General features: G+C 43.2%; 1 protein-coding gene across 2 annotated transcripts in view; it reads right to left on the reverse strand.

Moving 5' to 3' along the window:
- LOC128759485 (protein unc-13 homolog C) overlaps positions 1-12,175 on the reverse strand; it is a 160,616-nt gene that overhangs the window by 74,212 nt on the left and 74,229 nt on the right. For both annotated transcript variants that reach the window (XM_053866480.1, XM_053866479.1), the window contains exons 11-14: positions 10,962-11,077; positions 10,350-10,513; positions 5,742-5,898; positions 5,401-5,469 (exon numbers count right to left, since the gene is read on the reverse strand). In XM_053866480.1, coding sequence (XP_053722455.1) covers positions 5,401-5,469; positions 5,742-5,898; positions 10,350-10,513; positions 10,962-11,077 — 506 coding nt within the window. The remainder of the gene's footprint in view (positions 1-5,400; positions 5,470-5,741; positions 5,899-10,349; positions 10,514-10,961; positions 11,078-12,175) is intronic.

Raw genomic sequence — 12,175 nt, forward strand, 5'->3', positions numbered from 1 at the left:
CTTCCATTTTATACATCATAATATGCATGGACGTCCTATATCAGGGGTGTCCAGACTGTTCCAGAAAGGGCCACAGTGGGCGCGGGTTTTTGTTCCAACCCAATGAATCAGGTGTCAGCAGCACCAGAATGAGAGTCAACTGATCCCAGTCTCAAGCTGCGCATGCACCAGTTGGGTTGGATCAAAAACCTGCACCCACTGCGGCCTTTGAGGACCGGTTTGGACAAATATGTCTGAGATTTATGTCACATCTGAAGGGAGGAAAACATCCCTGCGATCAATCCACCACCTGCAGAATGAAGACTCCAATCGTCGGTGCCAGATACTGACTCTGCAGGTCAGTTTGTTCGTTACTCCTCACCACTATCATTCCAAAAGACATGCTCAGAGTGTGGGCTTGAGTTAATGTCATTTGTTCATGTCTTTAAATAGGAATATTAAATCAACATAATAAACAAAAATCAAATAGGCATAAAGATAAATAAATAGTTTAAAAAATACAATGCTCAAAACAAACCCATCTGTTTAAGACTATATAACAGTCAATGTTATAAACCACACATTTGTCTTTTTTACTCTCTGGCAAATCTACTTGCTTCTGGCCAAAGGAAAAAGCTGACAGTGCTTCTCTTGTGCGAGAGGTGTCTGGTGTCAGAGTTATCTATCACAGTGTGGATGCAAGATCTTGTTTTATGTTCAGGTCTCACTGTAGATAAGTTGAATGTTTGTGCTTGGAATGAGTGAAGCGTGAGTGAACTTGGAAAGAATCATATTTTTGACACCAGAAATCCATTTTCCCCTGCTTCTCTGGGGTTGGTTCTCAGAGTCAGTTCCCGTAAAGTGTGCACGAGAGATTGTGGACACCTCAGTGGACAACCTCAACTAGAGATGGGCAGATGAGGCTTCATGAAACAGTGTCTTCAGTTTCAGAACTCAGTAAGAAGGGGTCTCTGTTTAAAAATAGGTAACAGGTTTTATTACATTGGTAGTTTAGACCGAAGTGTGCCATCTTGTGGGCTCAGAAAATGAAGACATTGATTCATGAAGTCGCATCAGCCCAGCACGAACCTCAAGTGGCTCCAATGGATGTGAAGAAGCTAGTTGGACTCTGACCCGTAGCGGAGACTCCTTGCTGATGCAGTCTCATCCACTACCCAAAGCTTGTGACCTCATGGAAGAGTAGAAATCAAATGGCGACAGAAGATCTCTGTATCAGTCTGTCATGCCGAAGTAAGAGTCCATTCAAAGGACAGAGTCCTGATGACAACACCCAACCTGATGATTTCAAGCTCCATATTTCCACCACAATTTGAAGCAGACACTGACACTAGACAGAGAGAATGGCCCTCATCATGCTGGAGTAATTGCAGGAGGAGGACTAAGCAATGGTCAAATACCTTCTCCAGGCTCTCAAAACACAAATCAACAATCTCCAAAGAAGCTCAGGAAAGTGGGCTGTGGGGGAACATCTGGCCTCTGCCCATCGTGAAAACAAGTACAAGTGATACACATCAATACCATAGTACTTAGTTAGAGAGTCAGAGGAATAGCTTATGTAAAAAACGTTAAAATATGAACAAAAAAGTCACCTAATTTAAGTCAACAATGCATAGCTGAAAGCTACTAGTCCTGTTCATAGACTTAAAACATATCTTATGTGTGTCTTCCTCTCAATAGACTGTGGTACCAACAAGGTTCTCCAGGCCTCAGGAAGTCAAATATTTTCAGTCACAATTAGAGTCCATTAAAAGCCTGGCAATTTTAATACTGTAATTTGTCATCAATATCACAAAGTGGACGTTCAACTCAGGGAAAACTGCAAAGACCAGCTGAGAGAAAGTGACTCAATGACGTGTCTCAGTAGATCAGGCTCGTGAGAACAAAGTTGGCACAAAGGAAAACGCATATGTGGCAGAATGTGGAGCGACAGCTGCAGGGTTCAACCCTCTCCTGGATTCAAACTCTCCACATTACAAAACCAAACTCAATCTCCCGCAGAATATCATTAAAGTGAAATCCATATGGTGAAGACGCGGAGACGCCAGATCTGAATCGTATTACTGTCCGATAGCGGCGGGCTGGCAGCTTCAGAGAGTGAGAGAATGAAGTGTGCAGATGTGTGTGTGTGTGTGTGTGTGTGTGTGTGTGTGTGTGTGTGTGTGTGTGTGTGTGTGTGTGTGTGTGTGTGTGTGTGTGTGTGTGTGTGTGTGTGTGTGTGTCACGACTGTCAAGAGGAGCAGCAGGGCGGCATTGACAGGTGAAGTCGATGTGATATTCTGTGACTTCTCTCTCTGAACGCTTCGCAGCGAGACAACCAGGCCAATCACTGAATAAAGGAGGTCATTTCGGCTTGGTTCAACTCTCCTCTGACCGTCTCAGCTGCCCACACAGCAAGCCGACTCTGCTCTGTGTCCAAATCCGCCCACAGTTCCTTCCATCTCAACTGGCTGTCTCGTCCAAACTCCTGTTTGTTCCCTTTGAAAGAAGTGGGTTCCATAAAAACACTTTTCCACGCAATCATATTGATCCAGAATTAGTCTTGTCCCTGACACATCTCCGGAAAATGAGGGTCATGTCTTGTCCTTCATTCATATTCATTGATTTTCAGCTTTGTATTGATCACCAGGATAATAGTCTTGGGGCGACCTCTTCATTCAAAGCAAGCAAGTTAACATGGCAAATCGTCTCTCAAACTCCACACCATTATGGCTCCACTTATCCATGCTTCTGAACCCCTTAAAGACTTACTGTCGTCTCAGGAGGTGATGGCCTCATGATGCTTCATGAAACCGTGTCCTCAGTTTCAAAGCTCGATCTATGGATTTGATTATCCATTTCAATTAATTTTTAAACCAAGAGCGCCAGCTACTGACCTACTTGTGCTTGAATATCCCTTGGGATCACCTCTTGAATCCTAAAAATTCCAAGTTTGTCTTTTTTGTTGTCTCGTCTTTGTCTCTATGGCTTCAAGTCTATTAGGCCTTCAGGACGTGACATGTCATGTCATGGTCTTGGTCTTAGTCTTAGTCTTGGCTCTGTCTTGGCCATGGCCGCTGAAATCCTCATCCTTCACTGGATTGAAGTAGGTTAAGATCCAAATATTATTTTTGTTGATGCCTAAAAGGCGTGCTGAAGCCTTTTGTTTTGGCCACAGAAGTCTCGTGCTGTGGCCTCACAAGTCTTGACCTTTGGTTCCACAAAGATAGATTTGCCATGTTCTCACCACCAGAGATTGAGTTGAACCCGACCACTGGATGAGCACATGCAGCCTCTTTTTCTCTCTAAACAACTTCTTTTGACCCACAAAAACCACCAGCTGTCTTTTCTTGACAGGAAAACAGTTATATATCCAAGACAAAACAACAAAGCTTTAATATCAAAACTGCAATCCTGTTCATAAAAAATGTAAATCATATGATACAGTATATGACCCAAGGACACAAATGTATGGCTACTCTCAAAACTTTAGGAACAGCTTCATGTGCAGATTTTACTGTAACAAGGTAATAAGAAAAACATTCATTTGCCACACAACTGAGAAACTATAGCACTGCATGAAACTGTTTCATGACGCATCATAAGCACAACGCTATCTGTTGCTGAGAACAGGGTTGGCTTAAGAGTGTCAGCAGCCTTTTCAATCACAGTGGGGTGCAGCTGTCAGCCATCACAGGAGCTGCTGGTGATGTAAGAGTCCCATGATGACAGTGGGACTCCTATACTGGCGAGAGCAGACTTCCATCCGGACCATCCTGACCTCCTGTAGACTCAACTTCAGACAATCCTGGTTGTGGTCTCACCAGGTCACAGTGTCTTCCTACCTACAGTGGTCCCCACAGTCCTCCCTGTGGTGTAGCAACAAAGTATGCAGGAAGACCATCGCGAAAAGACGCGATAAAGAGGAACTAAAGCAATTACTCGGTCTGCAAACCTGACTTTGGCATGACAGCAGGGGTGAGTGGGTCAGTTCTGATTTACATTTTATGGTGTAATCCCACCACCGGGGTGAAGAGGAGTTTGTTTTTGAATGTGCGGTGCTCAGGTGCAGATGTAAAGGGAGATGTGAAAGTGAAATTGGATCCCCTGCTTTTGCATGACCGCGGGTCCATGGGCATGGACGCATAAAAACACAACAGTGTGTGAGTGCAGGGGGTGTTTGTGTACACGTCGGTGTGTGACTTCTAACAGGATTAGCTCTTCTGGGACTGGTCTGGAAGATTTCAATCTGCCAGAGGAAAAAACTCAGCAGCACCTTCCTGCTGCCTGCAGGAGATCACTGACCATCACATTTATTTCTCTGGCTGCCTGATCTTTAATTCGTCTCAGTGTAGTGCAATGCTTTTTTCACGCCAGAGAAGAAAAACAGTAAACTCTCCTCATCCTCTCCAACGTACAAGAAACTGCATATTTGAACCAACATCACAGACAATAACATTAAAGGTCACTTGCACGAGTTCAGTGGCATCGCAGTGAGGAATTGCCAGAGGGATGGAGGGGGAATGATAAGATGTAAACATGATAAACATCCACACACCTGCAGGCCAGTTATTTGTTGTTATCTGGTGGAAATGCAGCAGCGGCTCACAGTGAAGTAGCCCCTCCCCAACGGCTTCACTGACAGCAGTAGTGCAGTGTTTCTTGGCCATTAAATCATCTACACCATGTCAACAGTGGTGTCGAAAAGCGTATAAAAAGATGTTTGACGCTGATGGATCAAGATGGAGTTATCATACATTTTTGAAACCAAAAATAAAGCTTGCAAATTATTTCTGAAACAGGAGCCAAGCCATACTTCCTCGGCCATGTGAAATGCATTGTAGTAACTACACTTGAATGAATTGGCTGAAGTTGAATTTTGGAAAAACAATGTCCTCATTTCCATTCTGGTTGGTCTATAATACATTCTCCCAGAAAGATTTAAAATGAACGCTGTGGTACAGTGTCCCTCGACACTTGATGTCGGATAAAAATAGCACTTTCTACATATGACTTAAATCTATGAATAGTGCAGAATAATGAGTAGCCTTGTGAGAGTCTAAGACCAAATGTGTCTTGTAGACCTTGTGAAACTGAGGTGACGTTTTGCTGCTAAATTTCAGGGAAGAAAATGTCGTTCAGCAACTCATCCGAGCCAAAACTGAACATATAGAGGGAGGAAAACAGAGTGCCTGGAGAAACCCAAGTAAGCACAGGAAGAACATATGATCATACACAAAACATTTTTGACTTTTTTTTTTCCAATGTTGATAACAACAACTCATAAAGCAGGAAAAACCTCTGGACAATCCATTCCTCAACCTGACCTTTCAGTCTCATCTTTGTCAACAAACCAAAGCTAACCCCAGCAACACCATACTTTATGTAACACGAACACCAACTTGGAAGAGTAAACAAGCGTACCCGATATTTGGAGAGGTCGATCCTCAGCGAGTTGTGCAGCTGGTCCAGCAGTTTGACAAATTTCTCCCTCTGTCAGAAAGAGAATCCAGAAGGTTTAGCTCAGTGTAAATGACTCATAAAGCACTGGGATGTAGCTCAGCCTGCAGCAGTATAGTTTTACTGTGTCATTTAGCTACGTTGCCAGATTCGGAACACGCCTGCGAGTAATAATAAAAACCTCAAATGCAGAAAAGAAAAAGACAGAAAAGGCAGAGTAAAAATGAGGTCATACGTGAGTCATTTTTAAAGCTCAGCACTTTATTACTATAAATGGCTCCGAGCGGACAGCAGAATGGACATACCCCAAAATTGGAGGCAGCAAATCGGTCAGAGGCAGAGGCGGTGGTTGTGGTGGTGGTGGTCGTGTGGGCGAAGTAAGCGTTGATATTGGCCAGCAGGTTGCTCATCACCGCCGGCACGCCGGGGCACATGTACTTAGCTGACAGACAGGAGAAATGCCTGCGGAGGAGAAAATCGGAGAGATTATTCCTCTGCATGGTGGGGAGCCTCAAAAGTCATTTTTCAGGACACGGGTTTATAAAGAATCAATAGATAGTTTCATGAAGACAGCTGGAAATAAGTAAATGAATCGATGTGATTGACTCAGAAGCATGCACAGTACTCTGAAATATCCAGGAACAAGACCTGCAAAAAACTAAATCAGTATTGATTATTAATGTATGTGACCAGCTCAACATTCAATTTTCCAGGTGAATAAAATTAAATTTAAGACTGTCATAAATGCAGCGTGTCAGCAGCAGAAAGCATAGGTAACGATAGGTCACTATGGGAAAACTGCCATCACCTCAGCAGTTCCAAACAGCTGATCAAGTTGGAAAGAGTGTATAAAAGGTTGCCACTGATGGGCCACTACCAAGAGTTAGGTAGGACAATCTAGTAGCCCAAACAAGTCCAAAGCAAATGCCTAGCAAGGAGGCTATTGAAGTCAGGTGCCACCCAGAAGAGTTTGATGTTGACCCGAAAACCATTTTATGAGAAAACAAAACTAACAATGTGTTTTCAGGAGATGCTTCTATACAAGTATTGGGTCAGTGGAAAATAATCCCCACCACATTTTTAGGGCAAAATTTCAAGAGGCTAAGTATCACCAATGGCATCACTTTTGGAAGATTCTCTATCCCCATAGTTCTGCCAGCTCTGTGCCCAATATTTGCACACCTATCAATTCAAATTTCTTTCTCCTTCGCTGGAACTGAGCAAAGTGGCAGCACGAGTTAAATTGCATGAACAAAACCATCGATTTTCTCAAGCTTGTAGCATAATGGGAAAATGGGTTGGAAGCCAGAGTGGCTGTGGGAAACCCAGCCTCAACCAAAATCAAACACACAAACGTCTTGTTTTGAGGCACTATCATCGCTGCAACAATATTCCACCACTCACTGTGGATGTTATGAAATCGAAATTTTAAAAAATATATGATCGATATTGATCAGATGTTAATGTGGGTAACACCATCCAAATCAGAACTGTACCCCGATAAGTGCGAGGCCTCGCCTGAAGGCAACTCCAGGAACATATGTCCGTTTGAAAACCTCGTAAATCCACGGACCATCTGCCACCATCCTCAGAAAAACTCGCACCAAACACACGGTGAGAGAATGTAAAGGCGCAATAAGCTGTGTAATCACACTGATACCACAGGTGACGACGTGCAGGAGCCCAAATCAAGTGAACATCTGTGCCTCGGATTGCTCGAAGCTTTTACAAACTCGACAGCAGCGATAATAAAAAGGCTGAGGTATTCTGAGCTGTTCTTCTTGGGCTTCTTGTTTTTATGAAATATAAATGAAAATCTGCCGTCACAACTAGAAGAGATGACAGGGGAGTTTAACGGTCCATAGAGCATCACTTTTTCAATTTGAAAACAAAAACAATCTAATCTTAGAACCGATGTAGTAATATCAAGGGTCACATTTCGTTTGACTTGGTATTTTCGCCTCCATGTTTCTGCCCTCTTAGACACCCAAGCTCCAAAGTAACCAACAACTGCCACAGTTTCCAGCCCACTGCGCTAAACTGTCCCTGTGCCTACGTTGGTAATCGACCCCACTGCTGTCCCTCATGTCCTTTCTTTATCGGTGTTCCATATCCTTAAGCTTTATTCTATATATATTTTTTATATATTTACATTTATCTCGAGTTTGCACCTGCTGTTCCTGTTTTCCATGAGTGTGTGGAACACTATGTTAGGTCATTTATTTACCACCGTTTGTCCATGAGTGGGTTCTGACCATCTCGTGTGCTTTAGTCTGTGTATATTCCAAATGATCGTGTTCCTATTCATCTAATTTTGTTAAGGTTCTTATGATCCCCGCTGGTTTGGTGATCCCCACATTTGTGTTCATCATATTGTGTATGTGTTGTTGGGAGACAACATTGGTTTATTTTTAATCAGAATGATGGGCGGACGAGGCTTCATGGAACAGCGTCCTCCTTTTCAGAGCCCACTGGATGGCACTCTCTGCCCTAAAAGATTGAAACTTCACATCATATTTGAATCTAGAGCTCCCTCTACTGAGCTCTGAAAATAAGGACACTGTTTAATGAAGCTTCATCACCAAGAATTACCCAAAAACAGACAAAACAATCTCAGTAAAACTAAATGAGCTAACCTAAAAATGCTTAGGATTGTGTGTTGTTCAATTTGGACTCACAAAAGTTTGAAAAATACTCCCAATTGATTACCATCTCTCAAGTATAAGGTCAATATTGTTTATATAGCTCATTTCCACAGTGAGTGCGGACCAAAGTGCTTTACATACAACTATAACAGAAGTATACAATTACAAATACAGAAGAAACAGGGCTAAAATAGGCATTTTCATAAACCATGGATTGAAGAATATAAAAACATGTGACCTACTCTGGTAAAAACCAGAGGAAAAAAACATGGTAGGGGTCTTCAAACAATTCAATGAAGGACACACAACCAGTTTAACCAACCAGCCAGACTGACAATCGCCAATCGTTGCTTTGAAACACTGTCGACATGGGGACACCAAAATACAGAGCCAGCAGTCATTGAGGTGCACCACTAAAACCACAGGGCTCGGGACCCCACGGTTGTGGGTTTGATTCCAGAGAATTTTTTTTTTTTTAATTTATTGTGCTGTTAGCCACTATGCTCCACCCATGATGAAAACTGCGGTATTGTTTTTATGAGACAGAAGATGGAACGTCTCTGTGTGTCTCACTTGTTTTGGAAAATCACAATACCTTTCTGTAGTCTGATCCTACAGTCTCACTGCGGGGGTGGAGTTTGTTTTGGAAAACAAGTGAGGAAAAACTTGTTGACTGAGCTATAAAGTGAGTCGAAGAGAGAGAAGACATGGGCCAAAATGAGCTTCAGGTTAGTTCGCATCCGACCACGGCTGCCAAGAACACCTGACTGAAAAACTGACTCAACCAGTGAAACTTTTTAAAAAGGATGTCTACAGCCATAAAACTGAAATAAATCCATCAGGGTATAGCTGTGGTCATAAAAGGGTTGGAAAGGTTCAAGGATCGAATCAGGATGGATTGAGCTTTGGGAAATCACAGGGAAACTCTTCCATCTCAGGGGAAAAGTAACTTTGGTCCTGGGTAGTGAATCTGATAATGAAAGCCCTCACCTTTACAGGCCTTCATGATGATCATAAATGGTGGCACTTATGGACATCATGAGGCAGATTCCACTCCGAGCCCGGCGAGCTGATTGCACCATAAAAGAGGAGTAATGATTACAGATTCACTCCCCCTCCTCGGAGCAGACAATGCCAGCGCGCGCGCGCACTCGGACAAATAAACATGTTCTTCTCAGCAGGCCTACTTAATTACTTGGCTTTCAGCCGCCAAATTACCCAGCAGCACTTGGGGTTAGGAGCGAAAGGAGAGTGATGCAAAGAGAGTCATGATGACATCCGCTGAACTCCCCTGGTGCTGTTCGAGCGGGATCTCCAGAGCCATTTTTTTTTTTTCAAGACTCCACTTGGCTGCGTTTCTCGTCCACATGGCGCACTCACAGACCACAGGCGGGAAAAGAGTAAAGAGATGAGGAACAGATTGAGAGGAAGGAGAAGTGTTTCAAAGGGAGGGAGGAGTGGGAGAGGTGATTGAATGGGAGGGAGAAAAACTAACATAGGAAGGGTTTTGTTGGAGGGGAGGGGTGAGTGGCGCTTCACAGCCGCCGCCATCGTGTGATCGTAGTAAAATTGAACTGTGATAAAAGGCTGCTGGCATCAATACAAAGCTGGTTATATTTCTTGTAAATTAATAATCATTGGAGGAGCCAACATCAAAACTCACACGTGCCATGTCTCTCTTGTATCCTCCAGTGTTCACCTTGGGATTGTTGTAAGCCAAACAAACCCGTTTCAAGAGTCCAATGTGAGCACAGCTCGACCCCCAGTTTCATCGCAAAATCATTGTGACTCAGTATGTAAAAGACTGGGAAGCAGAGAAGAAGATATGAACCAGTCAACCTGAAGACGCCATTAGCATCATCTGCTGCAGCGTTGCACCTCAAGCTTAATTTAGCGCTTAATGTAGCTCCATTTTCTGAGCTGCTGCTACCGAAGCTTTAACGTGAAGTGATTTCTCAGACACACGATCCCAAGGATTCCAAGCGTTCGGGATGATGATTCGTGATTTTCATATCAGATGTGTCACACCATGTGACCAGAGATGAAGGACGGAAGAGAGAGGCGGGATGCGAATGTTTGTGTGTCCGAGATCGATGCCGGCAGGTCAAGTTAGAAGTTGAACCGGCGATGAATCAATCGGGAGCTCAATAGCGCTCCCAGCTCTGATTCTGCTGAGTCGACATCTTTGTTTCTTTTTCTCATCCCCGACTCTCACCTACTTTCCTCAATTGAGACTGTAAACGGTCATTGATCGGGGGCGGGACTCACGTCATGGCCTGATAGATGGACTCCACGCCGTATCTCATGGCGAACTCGTCCACGATCTCCTGGGACACGTCGTCGTAGTAGACCTTCCACGCCTCCTCCCCTTTCACCTGAGGGATCTTCACCACGCCGTTGCTCTTCACCTCCGTCAGGTAGTGGAACAGGTTCTGCCGTACAGAGACACACCGGAGATCGTGATGAGAAGACTTCATCAGAGGTGGCACAGCATGACCTTTGGAGTCATTCAAAAGCTTTAAGACGATTGTATCCATCAAGAATTCTCAGTGTGGAACCGACAAAAGCACTCAGATTCACTTAAGATGAAACCAATCCCACAAATGTACTCACTTCATTCTTTTAGCTTGGAATGTCTCATAGTAAAGATGGCATCCAGAGCTCCTTCTGTTCAGTGGCTCATTACTGCCACTCAGGCGAGGCAAGGAATTACATTTGCAACAGAGTTTCTCATTCATCCTATCCACTAGATTCCACATGTAAAGTAGCACAAACAAAACAAATGGCTTTGGTTCTTCACAGTTGTAAAAGTACAGGCATTTATTTTTCAAGTGTCTCCATGAGCCGTAGCATTTTGGATTCTGATCAGAGTCACCATACCTCATGTAAACATGTGTACTGGCCATGAGGTGGAACCACGTTCTCCTCTCCCTTCATCTCCACGCTGATCTTCAGTCTGATGGCACCGGACACCGCGGACTTGTCAGTTCTCTTGTCTGAAATACAACACCATAGAAGGATGGTGAGACTCCAAATTTGGAGAGACGCCTCCTGATTCAAACATATTTGAAAAATAAATAAATAAAACCTGCTAAACCAGAGCGTCTCAGCTGACAACAATAAGTTTTAGTTTTGTTTGCATATTACTTTTTTTATTTTGCTTCAAGATAAACATTTCATTTTTAATCATTAATTCATTTTCTGTTTGCATTACATATTTTGTAATTATTTATTTATGCATTACACAATTATGAGGAGAAAATAACATAATATAATAGTTTCGTTTGTGAACTACAGCCAGCATGGAGGTTTGAATTCATAACTTTATCATATTTATAGAAATTAAAAATATTCAGCTTTTTTGAATAGACAATTAAACAGAAGAAGAAAAAAAACTTCAACAAAAACAAAACTTCAAGAAAAATATAAAGAATATTGAACTGAATATATTTAATAATAATGTGATAATTAAACAATTAAACATGTAAAATGTAAACATCAATATAACAAAAATATTATTATATCAGTGAACTTTCACATATGACTTATTACAGTCTTTTGTCATCCTGATTCTGTTATATATCCAGTGTCTTTCGAGCATTGTCCATAAGAAAATTGATTCCGCTGGGATTGACAAACTCTAAGTAGAATCTCAGCGGACGGAAGAAAGTGGAGTGGTGAAACTTGTCCCAACAAAAGACACAAAAGCCTGATCACTCCAGAACAGTGAGGAACGAGCCCACAGCTGCAGCTCTCTCGTCACTTGTGTGGAACGAGAGGAATCACAGTCAAGTGAAGATAAACACTGAAGAGGATCTGAGGAGGAGCACAGCTGCACGAGGAGGAAGGGGTCAATCACCATCAGTGGCAGAGTCCTGTTTAAACATTCATTGTGAACATGAAGAAAGGCAGAGAGCAGCGGCAGTGGGCAGGGGTCACTATTACCACAAATTGCTTCCTTTTAGCTGGAGAGGCAAACAAAGGCGGCAGCCGCGAGTCACAACGCAAGTGGCGGCCCTCATTGTGCCGCCGCTCCGGCAGCTGCGCTCCACAGTCGACCATGTGACCATCCGGGACACGTGGTGACATCAGTT

This window comes from Synchiropus splendidus, chromosome 5 (genome assembly GCF_027744825.2).
Source record: "Synchiropus splendidus isolate RoL2022-P1 chromosome 5, RoL_Sspl_1.0, whole genome shotgun sequence".
NCBI lineage: Eukaryota > Metazoa > Chordata > Actinopteri > Syngnathiformes > Callionymidae > Synchiropus > Synchiropus splendidus.